General features: G+C 51.6%; 1 protein-coding gene across 9 annotated transcripts in view; it reads left to right on the top strand.

Moving 5' to 3' along the window:
- The first annotated feature begins 3,254 nt into the window (after positions 1-3,254).
- Positions 3,255-19,832, top strand: part of PRPSAP1 (phosphoribosyl pyrophosphate synthetase associated protein 1) — a 29,300-nt gene continuing 12,722 nt past the window's right edge. Inside the window, exons 1-5 of one of the 9 annotated variants that reach the window (XM_083874611.1) lie at positions 3,255-3,495; positions 3,649-3,777; positions 7,517-7,628; positions 15,526-15,578; positions 17,262-17,328. In XM_083874611.1, the coding sequence (XP_083730737.1) occupies positions 7,546-7,628; positions 15,526-15,578; positions 17,262-17,328 (203 nt within the window). In that variant the 5' untranslated portion in view covers positions 3,255-3,495; positions 3,649-3,777; positions 7,517-7,545. The other 8 variants (XM_083874615.1, XM_083874612.1, XM_083874613.1 and 5 more) reach the window with 8 other exon arrangements.

Here is a 19,832-nt window from a genome sequence, read left to right as displayed (position 1 = left end):
CCAAGCACGAGAGGAGTGAAGCGGGGGCCTGGAGAAATCGAGGCACGGCGAGGGGTGAGGACAGTTGGCAGACGGCGGGGAACACTCCCAGGAGGGAGGATGGAGAGGGATGATGTCCTGCCCATTACTGGGGGCTCGCCGTCAGGTATCTGTGCGGGTTGGAGGTTGCTGTGGGCATGAGGCCCTGTGGAGGGAGGTGGGGTGTGCTGTGAACCCCACCTTGGGGCACAGAGCTCTGGGGACAGAGCCCAGGAGACTTGTCTGGAGGGTGCCAGCAAGGCTGGGAGCTGCTTTGTGTTCACGGCAGCTGGCAAAAACCATTGACAGCAGCTTTTGCTGGCAACAGGACTGACCTCACCCTCTCAAGGGACTGCTGGGCTCCAAGGGGTCTGGCCCAGCTCAATAAGGATTTATTTTTGCCAACCAGTTCCCCCAGGATGTAACTCTGTCCTTGAGCTTGCACCTCAGGGAGGCATTACTCCTCACACTTAGGGCAGTTTAATTAGCAGTGAGCCCTCTGATCCTGCTTAAACCTTCTGGAACTGGACAAGAAATTGCAGGGAGGGCACGGGATGACCAGATGGGCAAATAACATGGTTGAGTCTTGTTTTCCCAGAGCAGACCTATGAGAAGAGCCAAGATGCTGTGACTTGGAGGATTGCACTTTCCAAAAGGACTTCCCTGGGCGCTGTGGGTACAAAGGGATGCTCAGAGGGGCAAAACCTGCTCCCAGCCCTAATACTTTTGGCCTGGGAGCTGCAGCACTCACAGCTGATTCTGGGTGAGGTTTGAGCTCAGCCGCTCCCCCAGCCACTGCCATGACACAGTCCAGCGTTTGTAAACAGCCCGAGGTTCCTCAGCAAGGTGTCATGGGAGGAAATAGCTGGATGCCGGGGAGTGCAGCGTCCTGACCTGCCCCTCACCCTTCTCGGTGACTAACCCGCTCCCAATTTCCGTTCAGGAAGGCATGAGTCGTGTTGGGAGGATGTGAGAGCAGCTGTCCCACTGCTCCTGGCAGGTGCCATGGGACGATGAGGCTGCTCCGGGCTCTGTCCTCACCAGGCTACATCCGTGCAAGGTCCTGTGCCGCAGGGATCCCCCTTCGTCCTGCCAGTCTATGCTTTAAATAGGAGTGGAATGCTATAGTCTCATCTTTCCCAACAGAATGCCCCTCCAGGCTCTGCTGGCCATGCTCGTGCTGTGGGGAAATGGGCTGAGAGTGGTTTCATTGTGAGGTGTCAGGGCTGGCAGTGGGTGCAGGAAGGGCTGGGGAAGGGCTGTGCATGGTGGAGCTGCCAAGGGCTGGGGCTGCAGCCAGGTTTGTCTCAGATGGGGAATGGGGCTGGCACAGGCTCAGCCTCTGTGATAGCAGGGAAGACACAGACAGGGGTTCTCCATCTCACTTCTGGTCTGTGAGGACTTCCCAGAAGATTGACCTGATGCTGTATCACCCCTGGATGCCCACTCCACGCCGTGACCAGCGTGGTGGCCACCAGCAGCCCCAGGCGGGTCCCTTTGCTCCCCGCAGCCGCCGGCTGATTCAGCCCTGTCCCACACGGACACCACTCGTCAGCCTCCAGACGTGATGTCTAACGCGGAACCGGGATCACTTCCTTCCCCGTGATGATAACCAGTCGTTTGGGGCTATCTTAATTATGAGAGCCTTAACGAGGTCCCCTGACCCCCGGGGCAGCCCGAAGGGTGCTCAGCAGCTCCCAGGCTGCAGGCGGGCGACTGCCGGTCGGGTTTGTCCTGATCGGCTCCATTCCCGCCCGCACGGCGCTGCCCGGGCCGGGTGTGTGGGAGGGCAGTGCCGGGATGAGCCGTGGGGATGTGGCCCGGAGCTGCTGTGATGGGGGACAGCCCGTGGAGAATCCCCCCAGCTCCTTCCTCACTGCAGAGGGGACTTGCCCATGGAGCAGAGCATCCAGTCCAGCCATGACCGCCAGTCTCCCTTCAAGAGCAAACACCTCTCCAGCTCCTGTCCCAGGAGGAGCCCTGGGGTCTCCCACACTCCACAGACATCATTTGGTGGAGAAGGTTTGTACATTTGAAGCACCGTGCCCTGGGTTCGTTGGGCAAGGTGATTTGTGCCCTGAGATTGGGGAAACTGAGGCAGAAACAGCAGACAAGGTTTGTCTTGAGCTGTGCAAGAAGCCAAGGGTTAAATACACCAATAACTTCCCTCAGCTCTCTCCAGCCCAGAGCTCCTCCTGCTCCTGCCTCCAGCTGCGGGAGGAGCTGATCTGCACTGGGAGTTATCCTGGGGAACAAAAGCACAGAGCCTGGGGGCTTCCCACACCTTCCATAACCCTTCGTGCCCCCGGGGGCTCTCGGTGCCAGGGCAGGCCGAATTTCAGGGTCCCACTGCCACATCACAGCCCCGGAGGAGGCGTGCAGAGGAGTGCAGAGGACGTGCCTCTGTCGCAAGATGAGCTGCAGCGTTTCCCTTCGAGGCACTCAGCTCCTCCACATCCCTGCCTGCTCTGCCGCGCCTGCCGGCATCCACCCGGGGACGGGGACGGGAGGGGGATGCGCTCCTCCCGAATCCATCTCTTTTAGCATCGCTCCCACTGCTGAAGGTACATGTCTCAAGGTGGAGCCAGAAATAGCGCGGCTGGCGCTGCACCGGGGCTGGCAGGGCTGCAGGCTTGGCAGGGGGACAGGCACCGACTGCAGCAGTGGGAACTTTCCAGGCAGCTCCTGCGGGAGCGGCCGGTGCGGAGATGGAGCCGTTTCCACGCACACCCAGCCCCTGGACTGCGGATCAGCCCCTCTCAGCCCTGAGGCTGGGCTGACACGGGGGGCAGCTCAGAGCTGAGGGGGGACAGAGAACACAGAGATATCTCCTGGAGGAGAGTGACGGGAACACATTCCCCCTGAGCCAGGACACAGGTCTGGGCCCTGCCACAGATTTGCTGCAGAACTCGGGAAAGTGGCTGCACCTTCCTCCTCCCTCTATGATTCAGGGGTGGCAGATTTCCCCCTAAAATCCAGCTTCTCTCAGGGCCTGGGAGGATTCTCAGCCTCCAAGCAGTTTAGGGGTTTTTTTGTGGCTGCTCCTAAATCACAGCCAGGCTCTGCAGCTTGTTGGGGGCTGCTCCCCAACGCTGACCCTCCACTGAGCTCTCAGCAGCCGCCGGCACAGCCGGGACCGCAGGGCTCACCGGGAGGCCCTGAACAATGCCGACGAGCTGAGCTCATTCCTCCCAGCTGATAATTTGCTTAAAAATATTTCTGAGCTCAGGCCTCCTCGGGGAAAACACTCCCAAACGCCAGGCAAAAAGCTGCTGAGTCTGGAGGAACCACACGCCCACCACTCGTGGCCGAGACGTCCCCCCGATGACAAGCCCTGGCGTCAGAGGGACTGAGGCCAAAGTCTGCCGTTTGATCTCCCCCTTCGCTGGGGGAAGCCGAATTTCAGGCCGTCCAGGGGTTTTACCACTTCCCGGTAGCGGTTTCCTGCCATGATGTGAGCACGGGAATTTTTGGGAGGTGAGTCAGAGGTTGCAATGAGAACCACCTGGCTGGGGCTGGGCTGGGAGGCTCGACCCAGATCTAGGGGTGATCCCTGCTGCGGTGCTCGGTGCCTGCGGGCAGCATTCCCAGAGTGGAATTACTTACGGGGCACACAACATCCCATCACAGACCCCATTTCTGGCCTGGGAAAGAAGAGGAAGGATTCACTGCCTCAGTTCCCACGGCTCCTCCTTCCGTGTCCCGGGCTGGGATCGGTACGCTGCGGCCACCCCACCCGGGCTCCAGGGAGAAACTTGGGTAAGAATAAAGAGCAAAACTCCGTCCAGCTCTGCAGGAAGCCGCCTGGAATGGCTGTCCCGCCCCAGCACCGGGTTGTCCAGAGCATGGAACTGCCACAAAGCAGCGCCGAGGCTTGGTTTTCCCTGGGGAGCAATGCAGGAGTCGGCGGAGCCGAGAAACTGCCCTCCCTGGTCTCTGAAATTCAATATATGAAATGAGTTCCTCCTAAGGAACCTCCCAGGTTTTGCCTGCTGCGCTATTAAAGCTCCATGACCCCGTGCCCACTCTCTCCCCAGCATTACTCAAACCCCTCCGCACAGAGAATAAGTGAGTCGAGTCCAGAGAGTGAGACTGAGCCGGGATAAGCCTTTGGAAAGGAGCTAAACCTGCTCAAAGCCGGCACTGTTCCCTGACCCGCCCTCCTAATCCTGCTCGGCTGATAATGGAATAATAAAGGGCTGCACAGCCTCTCTCTCTGCTGCTCTGTGGGGGAGGTTCCTGCTGCCTCTGTACATGCCAGGAGCTGGGATATTAATGACTCTCTAAGTAAACAGAATTGCTCCTTTCTTCTCCTTTGCCTGGCTGTAAAACTGAGCGTGACCTTCAGCCCGCAGAGAAATCAGAGTCGCTCCCCTTTGCGGGAGAAAGGCTGTTTGTGGCAGTGATAACACGGTGATCTCTGCCCGCCACCCTTCCCAGGGCTGATCCCAACCCTGCGGCCTCAACAACGATCCTGGTGGGACCCGCAGGGCCACCCCCGCCAGGCTTTGGCCTCTCCCCGCAGGGATGAAGCCGGTGATTCACTGAGGGGGGATCTCAGGAGCACAGACCGGGGGGGTTTGGGACACCCAGCCCCTCCAGGCTGTGCACACCTTGTCTGCTGTGCCGGGGGCTGCCCAGTAGCAGAACCTACAAAGTTGTTGTATCTCAGCCTCAGCAGCTGGGAAAAGGGCAGGGAAGTGACAATGGCGATGAGATCCATTCCCTGTGGCAGGGATGGCTCTGAGCTACTCGAATGGTGGCAGGAGGAGGGTCCTGGGGGACCCCGAGGGCAGAGCAGAGGCTGAGAGGACGCAGAGGCCACAGCATCACCCTGGGCTGCTGAGCAAGGAGCCAGCTGGGAAGGGGACAAACAGCCCTTCCTTCTCCACATGCCTGATTCCAGGCAGGGAAGGTCTTTATAGAGAAGGGCAAGAGCAGGTCTCCGGGAGAGAGTTGGTGGAAGGCTGAGTGCTCTGCAGAGGGATGGATGTGCCACGGCTCCTGCAGTGGCAGGATTCCCTCCCCACCCTTTGGGCATGCCCCCCCTGCTTGGGTGTCCCTGCAGCAGGATGTCCCTGGCTCCCCTGGGAACTGCCATTTCTCTGGTGGGTACAGGAGGGAAGCACCCAGCTTCCTACATCACAAAACGTCTGGCTCCCACCAAATTTTTTGAAGGACAGAGGCAGCAACTTGTGAGGAGTGAGTGCCTGTACCGTGGGTGCTGTGACTGCTCTCAGCCTGGGCTCGGGGTGCCCAGGAGGTGTTTGGGCTCTCTAGCTGACAGAGGTTGTGGATTCATCCCAGGATGATGCTGGCCAGGAGGCCTGATCAGAATCCCACACCTGGCCGTGCTGCCTCCTCAGAGTGAACTCGGGCAGCTGATGCTGTCAGCTCCCACCTCACCTCGGGGAAATGAGCTGGGATGTGGGAGTTGAGCTGGAATAGCCTCTACAGCTGAGCTGGAATAGCCCTGCTCTGACAAGGCACCAATTTAGGACCTGCAGGAGGGAGATGTGGGTCTGGAACTGCAAGGGACAGGTAAGGTATCACCATGTGTGGTGAGGGAGACAAAACTCTCCATCCTGGTCCTCGGGCAGTGCTGGCACACAGAGGGGACATGGACAATTCTGTCTCATTTGCATTGAGGACGCTTGAGAGAGACAACCTTTAATGAGGTGTCAGTGCAAGGGGCTGATGGCAGAGCTGCAGCTCCAGTTGAGCCTGTGACAGGAGTCACTGCTGAGGGCACCACGGGCTGGAGCAGCTGGAAAACCACTGGGTCATGGAGGGGCACCTCGTCCATGTCCTGAACAAAGCCCAGCTGGCCTCCTCCTCCTCCCCGCTCACTCCCAGCGAGGAGGACAAAGGCCAAGGGATGATGGTATTGCACAGCAACTTAGAGAACTGCCAGGAAAAGCCTCTCCCTCCAGGGGATGATGTGGGGTGATGCTGCTGATTAAATTAATGCAGTTTGCCTTCCCTGTGATACGTAATTTCTGTCATGTGCCCTCATTTCTGCTGCACTGTGGGGTGCTCTGATCCATCCTGATCACAGGGATCAGGACACTGTTGTCACCTCTCATCATTTTCCCAGCTGCCAAGGCTCAGATGTATATTGTACATATACAAAAAAAAAAAAAAATTAAACCAAAATATAAATAAATATATTTGTTCAGCCAAGTTTCACCTCCTCCTTATATATACCGATATATATATTCTATGCATATAACATATATAGCACATAATATAATTTATATATAATTACTATACATATTTTTATAATATGTAGATTTTATGTGATATGTACACTACATATTATGTTATATATGTAATGTTTTATATACACTGTATTTTATCTATAAAAGTGTATATTGTTTATATAATAATATATACGTTAATAAATTTAATTTATAGGTGTTATAGATGTTATATATAAGCACACTCTTAGTGCATGGAAAGGCCAGCCCAGCACTGTGCCAGGTGGGCTGGAGCTGACCTTTCCTGTTTAGCTAAGGTATCGAATGCCTGTACCCGTGAGGATCGCAGCGCGGACAGCGGAGCGCCGGGCGGGGAGCGTTCCCTGAGGAAAGCGGTACCGGGGCCGCGGGCCGGGCGGGTCTTCCCGCCGCCTCCGCCACAGAGCGGGGCCCGAGCGCCGCCGCCGCGCTTCCGTTTCCCCCGCCGCCATCTTTGGCACGGGCACCGCCGCCACCGGTACGCCCCGTGCCTCTCACCGCCGGGCGGGAGCGGGGGCGGCCGCGCTGCGAGCCGCTCTCGGGCGGGGGGAAGTGTACTTATCCTCCGAGGAGGGACGTTTTCTGCCGCCGTCCTCCGGAGGTACCGGCGCGGTTCGGGCAGGCGGTGAGGGGACGCCGTGACGGGGAGCGCGGCTGCGGTGCCCTCACCTAAGATGGCGGCGGGGGCGGGCGTTGCTCGCCGAGAAGATGGCGGCGGGGGGAGCGGCGCTCTGGCCGGGAGGCAGAACTCGCTCGGCTGGGTGAGGGGAGCGGGATGGGACCGTCCGCCCCAACCACCTCCCCCTTCACAGGGGCCCCCTGTCCCGGCACGGAGACCTCGGTTCAGCCCTGCTGTATCTTAAAGAACCCCCCCAGCCTTCTCCCTCAGCTCACCCGCACCTTCTCCAGCCCAGGGAGCCGCTCTCCGCTTTGCAACCGCCCCTCATTTGGGATTATCTGTCCCCTGTTCCATGAGGGGCCACTGAGTGGGCGTGGGGTTCCCCGTTGCCTGTCTACCCCTCTACTCCCCAAGGCAGCTGCTGCTCGACTTTATTTTAATAACCATAATTTCCACCCTCCCTTTCCTACTTTGCCGTGGGGCATGGACCAGCCAGTCCATAGGTAGCGGAAGGGTCCCCACCCTCCTCTTCCCCTCCTCCTCCCCACCCCCTAGGGGCGGTGATCGCGGCGGAGAGGAAAGAAAAGGATGCCACGGAAGCTGTTGTTGCCTTATAAATCTGTTTTTTCTCACTTTCGAGCTCCGCGGGGCTTGCATGACTCTCTGGCGATGAACGCGGCCAGAAGTGGCTACCGGGTCTTCTCGGCCAACTCCACCGCGGCCTCCACCGAGCTGGCGAAGAAGATCACGGAGTAAGTTGCCTTCTCTTTCAAGTTTCTTTCTCCCCCATCGCTCCCCGGCGCAGGCATGAGCTCTCCCGAGCGGCTGGAGAAGCTTCTGGCATCCCCCACCTTCCCAAGGCGCCTCCTGCCAACACCTTTGTGGAGATTTTGCGCTGGAATCTTCACCAGCTCTGCCTGACCCAGCGATGGGGATGGACCCGCCGCTTGCTCCCTTTGACGTCCATTGCACTGCTGGAAAGGCTGGGCTGCAGCAAAAGCTGTTACTTCTGGGGAGGAAGGAGGTGAAACTTGCCCGGACAAACCTCAGAAAAGCGGTTTTAGCAGGTTTGGGAGATGCTGAAAACTTTCTCTGGCTCCTGACCTTGTTTTCCCCAAAGCTTCGGTGCCTGGGGCAAGGGGAGTGTCCGTGAGCGCCTCGGCACAGCACCTTGCACTGATGGATTTGGGGGAGCTGAGAGAGCTGGGCAGCCTCTGCTCTTTGGTTTAGGGTAAAAGTCTGAGCTGAGAGAGCTGGGCAGCCTGTGCTCTTGGGTTTAGGGTAAAAGTCTGCCCCGTTTTCTTCAGCACATCAGTTTAGGCAGAGTTTGACCTTGTCTTGTCCCGGACAGATGGGCTGGGTCCTGCCGAGTGAAGGGTGTGAGAGCTGCCTCCAAAATGGGGCTCTTGGTGCCCAGAGCTCTGAGCTTCCCCAGCACTCGAACTTTGGGGTTGAATGAGTTTGGTTCAAATTGGGGCAGTCCCAGCCGAAGGGACTGTTCTGAGAAGGGCATCTGTGTATCAAGCTGTCATCTTAGAACAGGATCTGGATTTTCTTTATGCTGTTTTTTTTTAGCTACAGTTCATAGATAGCTGATCCCAAAATCGAAGGGTCTCAGTGCTTGTTTGCCTGCTGCAGCTGACAGTATTCCAGGTATCCTTGCTGGGCATCTGCTGTCCCATTCCCATCTCCAGGTGTTTGCTTAAATTGGAAGTAGGACTTAAGTACAGGTGTGCTGCCACCTTAAACTGCAAGAACACTTTGCTGTTCGTCCTGCTCGCTTAATAAACAATGTTCAATCCTTAGCACAGATTATCTCCACAGAGCTGACTTGGCTCTTTGGCTGGGAGGTGTGTTGGATAATAGTGATGGACTTTTAAAAGTGTGAGGCTAGGAGAAAAATCTTTGTGTAAGCTTTTTTTTTTTTTTTTCTTATGTGTTCTTGCTATATTTAGTCCGTTCTGTTTTACTTTCCTTTCACTGAACTCTGGAACTAATGTAAGTTTTGCTGCAGCAAATGGGACAGAGTTTTACAGGGCTTGTCCTGTTGCATCAACACAGCACAACAGAATTCCCCTGGGGATGAGTTCTGAGTTCTCAGGGCTGGAGGAGCAAACAGGCAATCCTTCTCCCTTGCTCTTTGTCTTAAAAATAACTCCTTTTTTTTTAAAGATGAAATGAGAAGAGACATGGAGAGTCTTCCCCAGGCCATGGTGCTGGCTGGGGTGATGTGCTCATGTTATCCCAGGGATGCTCTGGGAGGGAAAGAAGCAGGATCCAGATCCAGAATGACCTCCTGGCTCTCTCCTTGATCTCTCACCAAGTAAATTTCTAATAGGGGCCATGTGGGGTTTTTCCCTTGGCTCTGCCACCAGTGGGATGTTGGATGCTCTGGTGGTGGTATGAGCCCTGTGACACACAGCTGCTGCTTAACTGAGGCTTAAGGACATTGATCTTTGTTGTGGGTGCAAAATCTGGAACTGTTCACAGTACAGATTTGCCCACAGTAAAAAAATTAAAGGTATTTTTAGCATCTAGTGCACTGGCTTTGCACTGCCTTCCCTTAGGAGCTCGAGGGCTGTTTCACCTGATCTGTAACACATCCCTTGTTCTTTCAGATTGCAAAAGATGCGTGGCTGCTGCCTTTCCCCCGTCTCACATCCCAGCCTGTTCTTTGCTGGGGAGGTCAGTTGCACCTTTAAATAGAGTTGGAGCAATCTTACAAGGGTGAGTCTGTCCTCTAATATTGTGCGTTCTTTTTAAAGTTTTTTTATGACCTTGAGTAAAAGTAGTAAAAGAACTTTAAAACAACACTCAATATTAGGAGGGCCTCTTGAGACACCTGTCCATCTGGGCTCTGTTCTTTAGCTGTAGGTATGAGCTTAAGATCTCTACTTGAGTAGTTCTGACTTACCCTTTTTAAAATCTCAAGCCTGGAGAGGAGAAGTGTGACACTGAGCAGCTTTTAGACACCTGATTTATCTCCTTGCTTTTTTAACTGCAGAACTTCCAGAGCTACTTTCATTTCAGGCTCTGAGCGTCATGTTCTGGCACAGTTCTGATCTTCATGATTCCCCTTGAGCGTTCTGGTTATGGGACAGTGACTAATGGTCAGTCTGACTTTCACTTTAGGTTTTCAGAGCTTTAGTTGATAGTAGTGAGTGCCAGGGAAAGGAGATGGTGCTGGATTATGAGGACTTTGTGAAACTTGAAATAACGAAGATATTCTTAGATTCAGCACCACTGAAACATAAATAAACCCATGTGTTTACTTTTCTCTTATAAATTGAGAGGGATGATTATATTATTTTAAATTCTTTCCATGATGGAAAGAAAACTCCTGCTGTAATTAGGACACTTGGCACCTGATTACCAGCTGCATTTTCAGGGGAGAAAGATAATTTCTGTGACCAATGCTGGTCCCTAATAGGCCTGTGTGCTGCTGGGGGGAGGGAGATCTGGGGAGTCTTTTTGATCTTTAATCCACCAGTTGCATTTAGATCTCGCTCTGCCTGCAGTGCTTGGCTCAGCAGGTACAAATATTACATTCTACTCACTGCTTATGTGTTTGGCTTGGAGGGGGCTGGTGATTGAATCTTGCTAATGCCTCCCCAGTGCTCCTGCAGCTCCGGGGTGTGGGATGTGATACTGCCTCACTGCCAACTGTGGATGTGAGTATTCCAGAGATGCACTCAGTCTGCAGCCTGGAAAATGCTGGTGATCTGAAGATTAAAGCATTGATTGTCATGAGCCTAAACAACATGGAATTAGGAAAGCTTGGGGATTTGTGTTCTGACCTCTGGCTGCAGAGAGCTGGGTCACAATGGCCAAACCCAGGGTGGTGGTTTCTGTGACTGGGTGTGGGTTGAGCCCTGCTTTGGGAGGAGACAGTGCATTCAGAGGACTTCCAGCAGCCTCCCTCATCTGAAGGAGGATTTTTGGCAGGAAATGTATTCTTTAGGTCATTTTTCCAGTATGTGAGAGGGTGGCAGAGGGGAGTCAGAGCATCTCTGGGCAGTTTAGGTAGAGCACAGAATGTGGCTGAGCAGGCTGGGCTCATGTGGAACTTTCTGTGCTGGCCAGCACAGCTTTGGGGGAAGTTCCTTCACCAGGAGTGGGCTGGTAGGAATAGAGGAAGATCTGCCTGGTAATTGCTAGTATGGCTTTGGTGTGGCTGGAACAAGTGATTCTAGTGGCAGATGAGCAGTAGGGGCTTTTCTTCAAATATCCAGTCGTGCTGAGTGGATGGAGAGAGGCAAAGGAGAGTTCAGATAGTTTCAAGGATATCTAAACAGATTGTATCCAGGAAGCTGCCATTCCCTTTCCCTTTCCTGGCTGTTCTTGTACTGGGGGATTAGGAAGTGCACTGCAGAGCTGCCATTGTGCTGGCTGGAGCATGACTGATCTTTATTTAAAGATTTGCTAAAGTTTGAAAAGCAATTCAGAGTCAGGCTGTAGCTTGATTTGGCCACAGTCAGGCACAGCACAGACCCTCTGTCCTCTGCTCCAGCTCCTTCTGAGTCTGCACCAGTTCCTGGAGTCTGTAGATGTGGGGAGAGTTGGGAGTTTGCAGAGCTGACACCAGGGAAAGTGTTTATAATGAAGAGGATATTGCCAAAATAAAATATTGTAATTAAGAGCTTTGTGTGCAGATTTCCCTTCAAATTGAATGTTTGTGCTGTGAGCTGGCCGGAAGCTCCCTGTGGATGTAACCTGACAAATGTCTTGGATTCTGGTCACAGAAGGGGAGAAGGAAACACAGCCTGGGCTGAGGGCACTGAAACAGGCTCTGATGGCACAAAATACTGTGAGTACCTTTGCCCCTTGAAATTTGATTCAGCTGAATGTGGAGTCTCTTTGGCTGCCCTTTGTCTTGAGAGCCCGGTACAGTGGTTTTTGACAGTCTTCTGTGGAGCATTTTAAAGTACAGTCTGATACAACCTCACAGTGTTTCCTGAAATACTGCAGTGTGTCACTTCTCATTAAACTATAGGTGACTCCTGAGCTGTTTGCATTTAGATGTGAATTTGAAACAGGTTTTATAAACACTTTTGTATTCAGAGCTTAATATCCCCTTGGCATGTTTTGAGACTGCGGAAAGTTAGATCATCCTTCCTGGGCAGTGTTTACAGAGATTTCAGATCAATAGGAATTTTTACTGGCCAATTGCTCTGAGTAGGGTTTTTAAAGCCATAAAGAGGGTTGTTGTTTTTTTTTTTTTTCTCTTAGATGCTGTCATGCCCCAGAGGAATTGGCTTAGTGATGGAGCTGGTGTGAGGCTAGCAGCTCATTTTGCTTGGAGATGTGATTTATCTGCAGGACCTAAAGTGTTATTTTTCCCAGAAGCAGCTTTATCTCTGCAGGGTGTGTGGTCTGAGTTACCTGCTGTGGCACCATCTCTGTCCTAGGGCAGGTCTGCCTGTGTCTGCAGACCAGTGATCAGTAACTGTGGTAGCCCAGGTTCATGTCATTATGCTGTTAGTCCTGGAGCTGGATGAAAACAGTTCTTGCTGTCAGTTCAATTCCTCTATCCCCTAAAGCTACAACCAAATTGGGAGCTTTGGGATGGAGAGGCTTTTGAGAGAAAAGAGTTGGGATGGAAAAGAAAGCAAGGAAGAGGTAATAGGAAGGGGAAATTTATCTTTGAACTCTGGCTGCTGCCAGGCTGTGTGGTCAATAAGGCTGTGCCCTGCCCTTGACTTCCATGTAAATATCCCTTTTGATAAAAGTCCTCTGGAATTTGGTGCTTTACAGCAGGAGTTGCACCAACAGTCCCCTCTTTATTGTCCTTGAATCAGCCAAGGTTTATCAGACTCTGTCCCTGGCTGATACCTTGTCTAACCGAAGCCTCCAGGAAGGGATGTGGTGCCAGGTGTTCCCCTGGGGTGCACATTCCTCAGCTGCTGTGGGGGAGCTGCCTGTGGCTCCTGGGACTCTGGAGCGCTGCAGGCAGGGCTGATCTGGGACTGCCATGGGCAGTTTTATCTTGTATCCACTGCTCTTGTTTACTTGCAGTCAATTGTTGGAACAGAGCTGGGATTTATTGTCTGACCAAAGCCGCTCATTCCTCTAAGCTGGCAGCTGTGTCCTCTCTCTTCTGCTGCTCCCTGCACCCAGGTTAGACAACTGAGCTGTTCTAGTGCCCCAAGCTAAGCTGGTTTAGTGTCCCTCTTGCCTTGAGGGAACAAACTTGCACTTCAGATTTCTTGTTTCAGCAGCACACAAACTGCATTGCTGTTTTATGGTGAATAGGAAAGCATTGGGCTCTGGTTTCTGCTGGCTACATCATGGAATCATAAAGTTGGAAAAGACCTCGAAGACTGAGCACTGCTGTTAACCCAGCTCTGCCAAAGCCACCAGTAAACCACATCCCCAAGTGCCACATCTCCATGTCTTTTAAATCCCTCCAAGGATGGTGACTCCAGCACTTCCATGGGCAGTGTGTTCTAAGGCTTGACAAACCTTTCAGGGAAGAAATGTTTCCTAACATCCAATCTAAACGTCCCCCAGTACAACATTTGTACAACCTCCTGTAGTGAGAACATTTCCCCTTGAGCACCACAAATATGGGTTTGTTTGCCACCACTTAGCACTGAAAGTGCCACCTTCCAAGGGGTGTTTTGCTGAGATGAGTCTGACTGGACTGGTTTTGAAGCTTTCCTTCCTGCCATGAGATTCAGGGCTGACTTAGAGCACCTGTACAGTCTCTTCAATTTTTATTTTTTTTTTTTTTTTTTTTTTTTTTTTTTTTTTTTCCTCAGTACTGAGTGAGGTAAGATTGTGCTGTCTGCAGTGAAGTCAGGGCACACATGCCTCCAAGGGGAACTTGCAAGACTTGCTATGCAGTTTTGGAGGAACAAGTGTGAGTCATTAAACATTTCCCACCACACACTGCGCCTGGGGTGGGTGGATGTGTGTGTATGTTTCTGAGCTTGTTTGGACTTGGATGCCTTAGCAGTGATTAGGGCTAAGCTTGGTGGTTGGGAATTCCAGACTATTCTCATCAGGACAGCAAGATCCCACCTGCAGAACTCACCTCTGGTGTCAATCCTGAGGTGCTCAGGATTGCTTTTACTTGACCAGCTGCCAACTCTTTTTTGAAGATACTGAAGGTTCTGAGGATGCCTTTGCATTGCAGCTGCAAGTTTTAACTGAGCTGGGCTGAGAGGAGCCCAGTTAGAGATTGGTGAGACTTGTCTGGCCTGGGCTGCAGGGTGATGCTGCAGTTGGTACCCGAGCAGGGCTGGTGACAGCCTGGCACGTCCAGCTCTCGAGGTGACAGTTTAGTCACCAGCCCAGCCATTGCAAAACGTGCTGCCAGACACTCTGTGGGGAGGGTGTTTGTGCCAGAGACGTGCTCAGGAGCCAGCTAAGCAAACATATCCCATGGCATCCAAGTGTCTGTTATCTCAGCTGTCCCAGGCACTCTCTCTCCAGGCCAGCTTCTAGCTGGGACCTCCAGCTTTGGCTCACAGCTGAGCCCAGCAGTTGCTGATGGGACAGAAGTGTGCCAGGGCCAGGCTGTGTTGCTCTTTCATTTCTGAAAGCAAAGATATTTGTGACAATTGAAGTGCAAGGCCGAGTTAGGGTGTAAGGAGTAAGTGTAAGGATAAGGTAAGGGTAAGGTAAGTGGAGTGAGACTGACTGCTGGAGCCTGTAGACCAAAAAAAAAAAAAAAAAACCCAGCAGAAGATATGGACTCTTCTATTTAGGATTAGTCTTGATCTGCAGAATTTTGGCACATACCCAGGTATATATAGTACAAGTGCAGATGGGAAACTGCTGCCAGAATCAGCGTGGTGAACAAAGGTATTTTTCAGGCATAAACTTTCCTAATGCATTGTGTGGCCATGGCCACAGAGCAGATCCTGGGAGAGGAGGGAATTATTCTGGCTCCATCTCACTTGGCCCAAGCATCTCACTGCTGCAGGGTCTCACGTCTGAGGCTCTGGGTTGAAGCACAAATGCCTTTAAGTACTTAGTAATGGATTACTTGTCAATACAGTTAAATACTGAAGTGTCACCTGAGGGAAAACTCTGCATTTTGGAGCCTTTTAAAATGCTCTTCAAAGCGAGTCTTTGTTTTGTAAGGAGGAAATTAAAAAGAGAAGGAGAGTGACTAATCTTTGTTGTGATGAGTGTTGTGGATTTGATATTTGAGAAAAGGAAGGAGTAATTTGAAAAAAAAATTAAAAAAGAAGTTAAAATCTCATGAATCATTTGAGTTATTTCAGAAGGAAGGTTCAAGGAGAAAGAAAGGAAAAGAGGTGGGAGTAAAAAAAAAAGTGACTCAGCTGCCATTAATTGAGTCTGAGTAAATCATTCAACTCTAGCTGCCTGTCAGACCTGCCCAAGGGGGCATTGCACAGGCTGGCAAGGTGTCCTTTGCCATCAGGGGTCACAGCTGTGGTCAGTCACACAGGCTTTGGGTACAGCAGTGACCTGCTGCAGAGTGGTGTGTCCTGGGCCCTCTCAGGGCCATTGGGGGGAAGGAGACCCCCAGAGAAGGGGATGATGTGAGCCTGGCTGGCTCACTCAGCTCCCTCTTGGGCAGAGCTGTGTTTTGGTGGTGTTTATGTGGTCCAGTCCCTGCTTTGCAGCACAAACTGCTGCATTCCCCCATTTCTAATGTCCTTTTTTTCTTTCCAGGCGTCTCGGGGCTGAGCTGGGGAAATCTGTGGTGTACCAGGAAACCAATGGAGGTAAGAGAAATCTCTACTATTTGCAACTGTTTCGAGGTGATCTTGGAAATGCTGGGTAACTCCATTGGCCAGACCTGCCTCAGAAGTGCAGTGATTCAGCTTTGGTGTTACTGCTGCTCCTGGCAGTGCTGGACCTCCATGGCTGACCTTGGACAAGGCAATTAAACGTTTTCCTTGTTTTCCCTGGTTATCTTGTTTGTTTGCTTACCTGCAAACTCTCCTCTGGAATCCTGCCTCAGGTTTTAGCTGCTGCCAAATCTTTTATGCTCCCGTGCTGGGCAAAACATCTCCAGGTTTAAAAGTAATGCCCTGCTTTTTCAATGTCTTCCTTGTGAACCTTTAAATTACTGCTTTCTTTCAGCCCTTCCCTGCCACACAGAATTTACAGCTACCCTTGCTTTTAAATGAGGAAATTCATGGCTGTGCTGGGGAAAACGACTCTTTGGGGTTGCTTTTGTTTTTAAGGAGGTTAACACTCTCCAAGTATCCATTTTCAGATGCTGGGCTAAAACATAAGGGTATTGGCCAGCAGAGTTCTGTGGCCAAGAGTAATTTACTAGTTCAAGACCTCTGTTACCTTGTTTGCAAGAGAGATTAGGACCAGAGAGCTGCTACAGGTTAGAGGAAGGGGTGGAGGATTTGTGGTAGTGCTGCTGCTGTTGCAGCCCCAATGGGCCTCTCAGTGGGAGAGCTGCTGTGGTTATGGTTGGGCTGGCTGGTGCATTCCTGCCCAGGAGAGCTCGCTGCCCTTTGGGGTTGGTTTTAAATCAGATTGCTTGCCACGAGATCCAAAGTCGTTTTTCATTGCTGCACAGCAAATCAGTCTGCTCTCAGCAGAGTCCTGTGGGGTTACTGCCAGGGCAAGGCAATTAGACTTGGAATTCCACGGCTGAGGAGCTGTTTCTCTCCTTTTCCTTGCCCCTGCCCTTTAGCTCCTGACAGTGTGGGAAATGAGTGGCTAAGGCAGGCAGGCACCTTGGGAAGGCTGGAGTCATTACTTTGGCTTTGCAGAGTTGCTTGGGGCTCAGCTTCTTGCATTTGAGTCAGGGACTGTAGGATTGGTGCTCAGCAGAGACCCAAACTTCCAGCCTGTGTCAGTGTTGAAATGTCTTGACCTTGATAGTGAAACTGGGGAGTTCTCGCTCTGAACTTGGTGCTGCTGGTTTTGCTTTTTGAGCTCTCCAGCCAGCATGGAGCTGATCCCATAGTAAGCTGTGAAAGAGCAAAGTGCAAAAAGTGCTGAGTTACCTTCTTGGAAGTACTGAAGGTTGTACTGCCTTGGGTGGTTAATTGCTCACTAATGAATGTGCTGTTGACAGCTCTCAGCACTCCATGGAAGCATGAAAAGGATTTCTCATTGAGAGTTTAGGAAATCGTTTTCTAAATTTTAAAATTCTAACTTCTAAATTCTAAAATTCTAAATTCTATTTAAAAACCCAGCTTTTGAGTCTGCTTTTGCTTTGTAAATACAGCTAACTCAGTGATATGTCGTGCCAGCTCTACTCAGGTTCAGCCTTTGGAAAATCCACTTGGCTCACCTGCATATGTGTGTGCACAAAGGGCAGGGGAGCAAATCCTCATCTGCCCTGACCAGGGGTCAAGGTTGCTGCTGTGACATGGTGTGTTGTCACTGTCAGCCTGATGTTTGGGAAAAAAACTGACTCTGTTTTCCATCCTTTTCAGAAACAAGAGTTGAAATTAAAGAGTCTGTCCGTGGACAGGATATCTTCATCATACAGACAATCCCCAGGTGAGGCACTTGTGGTTCAGTTTTGCACCTGGGATGGGCTTTGAATACCTGGATCAGCAGATGGTTCAGTGGTTTGCTGACTGTGAACCATAACCCGTGGAGCTCGTGCAGTGTTGTCATTGCTCTGACTTAGATCTCAGGCCTCACGTAGTGTTAAGCTGTTAACATTCCCAGGGGATTGATTGCAACACTGAGATGCTTCCCATCAAATAGCTGGAGTGTGTCACTTGAGGCAGGAACAGGAGTGACTGATTGTTTCCCCTGAAACATCCCTGGTCTGTGTGTTGGTGGCCTTTCAGGCTCAGCTGTTGGGTGATTTCTGACTGGCATTTCCATCCCAGGTTGCGTGATTTTCTCTGCCTCCCAACCACCAGGCAACAAAGCCAGCATCAAACAGCAGCTGCTGCTTTCATTGCAGGCTGGATTACTCTTCTCATTTTGCTGTAGTGATGTGAAACTGAGCTCAGGTGGAAGCCCATAGCCTGCCTCCTGTACTTTTAAGCTCTTGATGATGGTGGACCTTTTTGGGTTTTATTTTGGGCTGTTCTAGGTTTGGAGTAAGAAAAGTGCTGCAGGTAAGCACAGGGCTAGAAAACCATCTGTAACTCCAGGAACTTTGCTCCTTGCTGGCTCAGGAAGAGTAATGGGGCAGCACTAGGGTGATGGGAAGGGAGCCTACAAATAAATGATAAATGCAAATCGACCTACTGTGAGTAGGGGAGGTGCTGTTTTCAGAGATGAGGTATTGATATTAACAAAACAAAGATGTTCCTGTTCTGATAGCTTTTTCCAAGTTACCAAATTCTGCTCAGATTTTGGAAGTAATAGATTAGGAGAGCTCAAAAGTAGCAAGGAGCAGAATTGCCTGGACAGAGGATTTTTCCTTGCTTGCCAAAGAAATGGAGCCCACTGAGAATTCAAGTTCATTTCCTCTGTGAAATGCTTAGCCTGTTGTAAAGAAATCAATGGGGCTACTAGAGCAGCTTACTGGCTTCTGGAATTGCTCTTGCAGGCAGAAACATTTTCCTAGGGCTCATCTCTCTCCAGAGACATGCCCCAAGTGTTTCCTCCCTCAGGGAGCAGCTACATCTCTGCAAGGTGAAAATCTCCTGCTGTAAGATTATGTTTCGGGTGAATGGTGCCATTCTGTTGTCCTTTGTGAGGGAGTTCTCTGAAATAACTTGTAACTGGGAGCTGTGTAAACATGAAACAGATCAAGTGTTCAGAGAGAGCTGACTCAGAGCGTTAGGGACAGGAACGGTTTTGGGAGGGGAAAACCTCCCCTTTGGTTTTAACTTGTTGATCCCCTTGTTTTCCCATTAACTGAATTCAGTGTTTGGGGCCAAGAAATGGATCTTTTTTAGCCAGAATGTTCAAGGCCCTCCAGGTGAGGAGCCAGTGTTGTGCAGCCAAATCATCTTTCATTCCTAAACTGCAGCTGTGCCTTGCTGCATTGCTAGAGAGGACAGGTTCAAGGACATCTCAGTTTTACAGCGGGTTTTAGGGAGCTTTCCAGGAGAGTCAGAACAGCAACTGTGTGGAATAATCTAGGAATAGGACTTCCACACTCAGTAGTGGTGTGAAAAGAAAATATTAGGACTTTTTAGTCGAGAGGGAAACAACCTTGTTATGCTGCAGTGTGAATTCACGGTTTGCATCTTAAATGCAGAGAGAGAACAGAAAGACCTGAATGTTTGTACAGGCTCTCTGTCATAAAAGCTGTAGCACAACCAAAAGAAAGGCGACAGGGGCAGTTACCATCCAAGAGTGGTGTGTGGACTAGCATTTGTGTGAAGGAAAATCAAATACTTCATGTTTAGGGGGTAGAAAAATGAACAATTTGGTGATTTTGTGATACCCTAGAGGCAGAAGGAGCCTTTTAGTTCTGAGTGTTGGTGCTCATTGTTGTAAAGTCCACGGACAGTGTCACGTAAGGTGTTTGCTCAGCCTCCAGAGCAGGGGTGTCCAGAGATGGCCCAGGCAGAGATGAGGAGCAGCAGGGGAGGCTCTGGGGTGGTAAGGAGGGTGTGGGGGATGGCTGAGCTGTCTCTGAGTGTCCTGGTAATGAGCTGCCAGCCCCTGTGTGAGGTCTTGGCTCAGCCCTCCCAGCAGTAACTAACGGAGCATGGCTTCAGGGCCAGAGATGGGGAGGGCAGCAGGGAGCCTGGGGTGCTCTCCTGGGTACCTGTGTTGGAGATGCTGGGGCTGAGTTTCCTCCACCAATGTCATTTTCCCCAGCTGGTGCCCTTGGTTGGGGTCTGTGCCCCTTGCAGAGGAGCAGATCAGTGATGGCTCAGCATGAAGCCATCTCAGCCCTCCCACCCTGGGCTCTGCTGGAAGGACAGACACATCCACCTGTGCCTAGTGCCTGTGCCAGCTGATCTGCAGGGGCTTCCCTGAGCCCAGCTTGGGATCCAGCTTGCATACTGGGAGAAGTACCCTCCTTAAATAACTTCTCCATCAGTATGGCTGCTGGTGTCCTGCAGCAGCACCAGAACTGCTGG

The sequence above is a fragment of the Zosterops lateralis genome (assembly GCF_965231275.1).
Source record: "Zosterops lateralis genome assembly, chromosome: 18".
Classification (NCBI taxonomy): domain Eukaryota; kingdom Metazoa; phylum Chordata; class Aves; order Passeriformes; family Zosteropidae; genus Zosterops; species Zosterops lateralis.
This window is presented reverse-complemented; position numbering and strand designations above follow the sequence as displayed.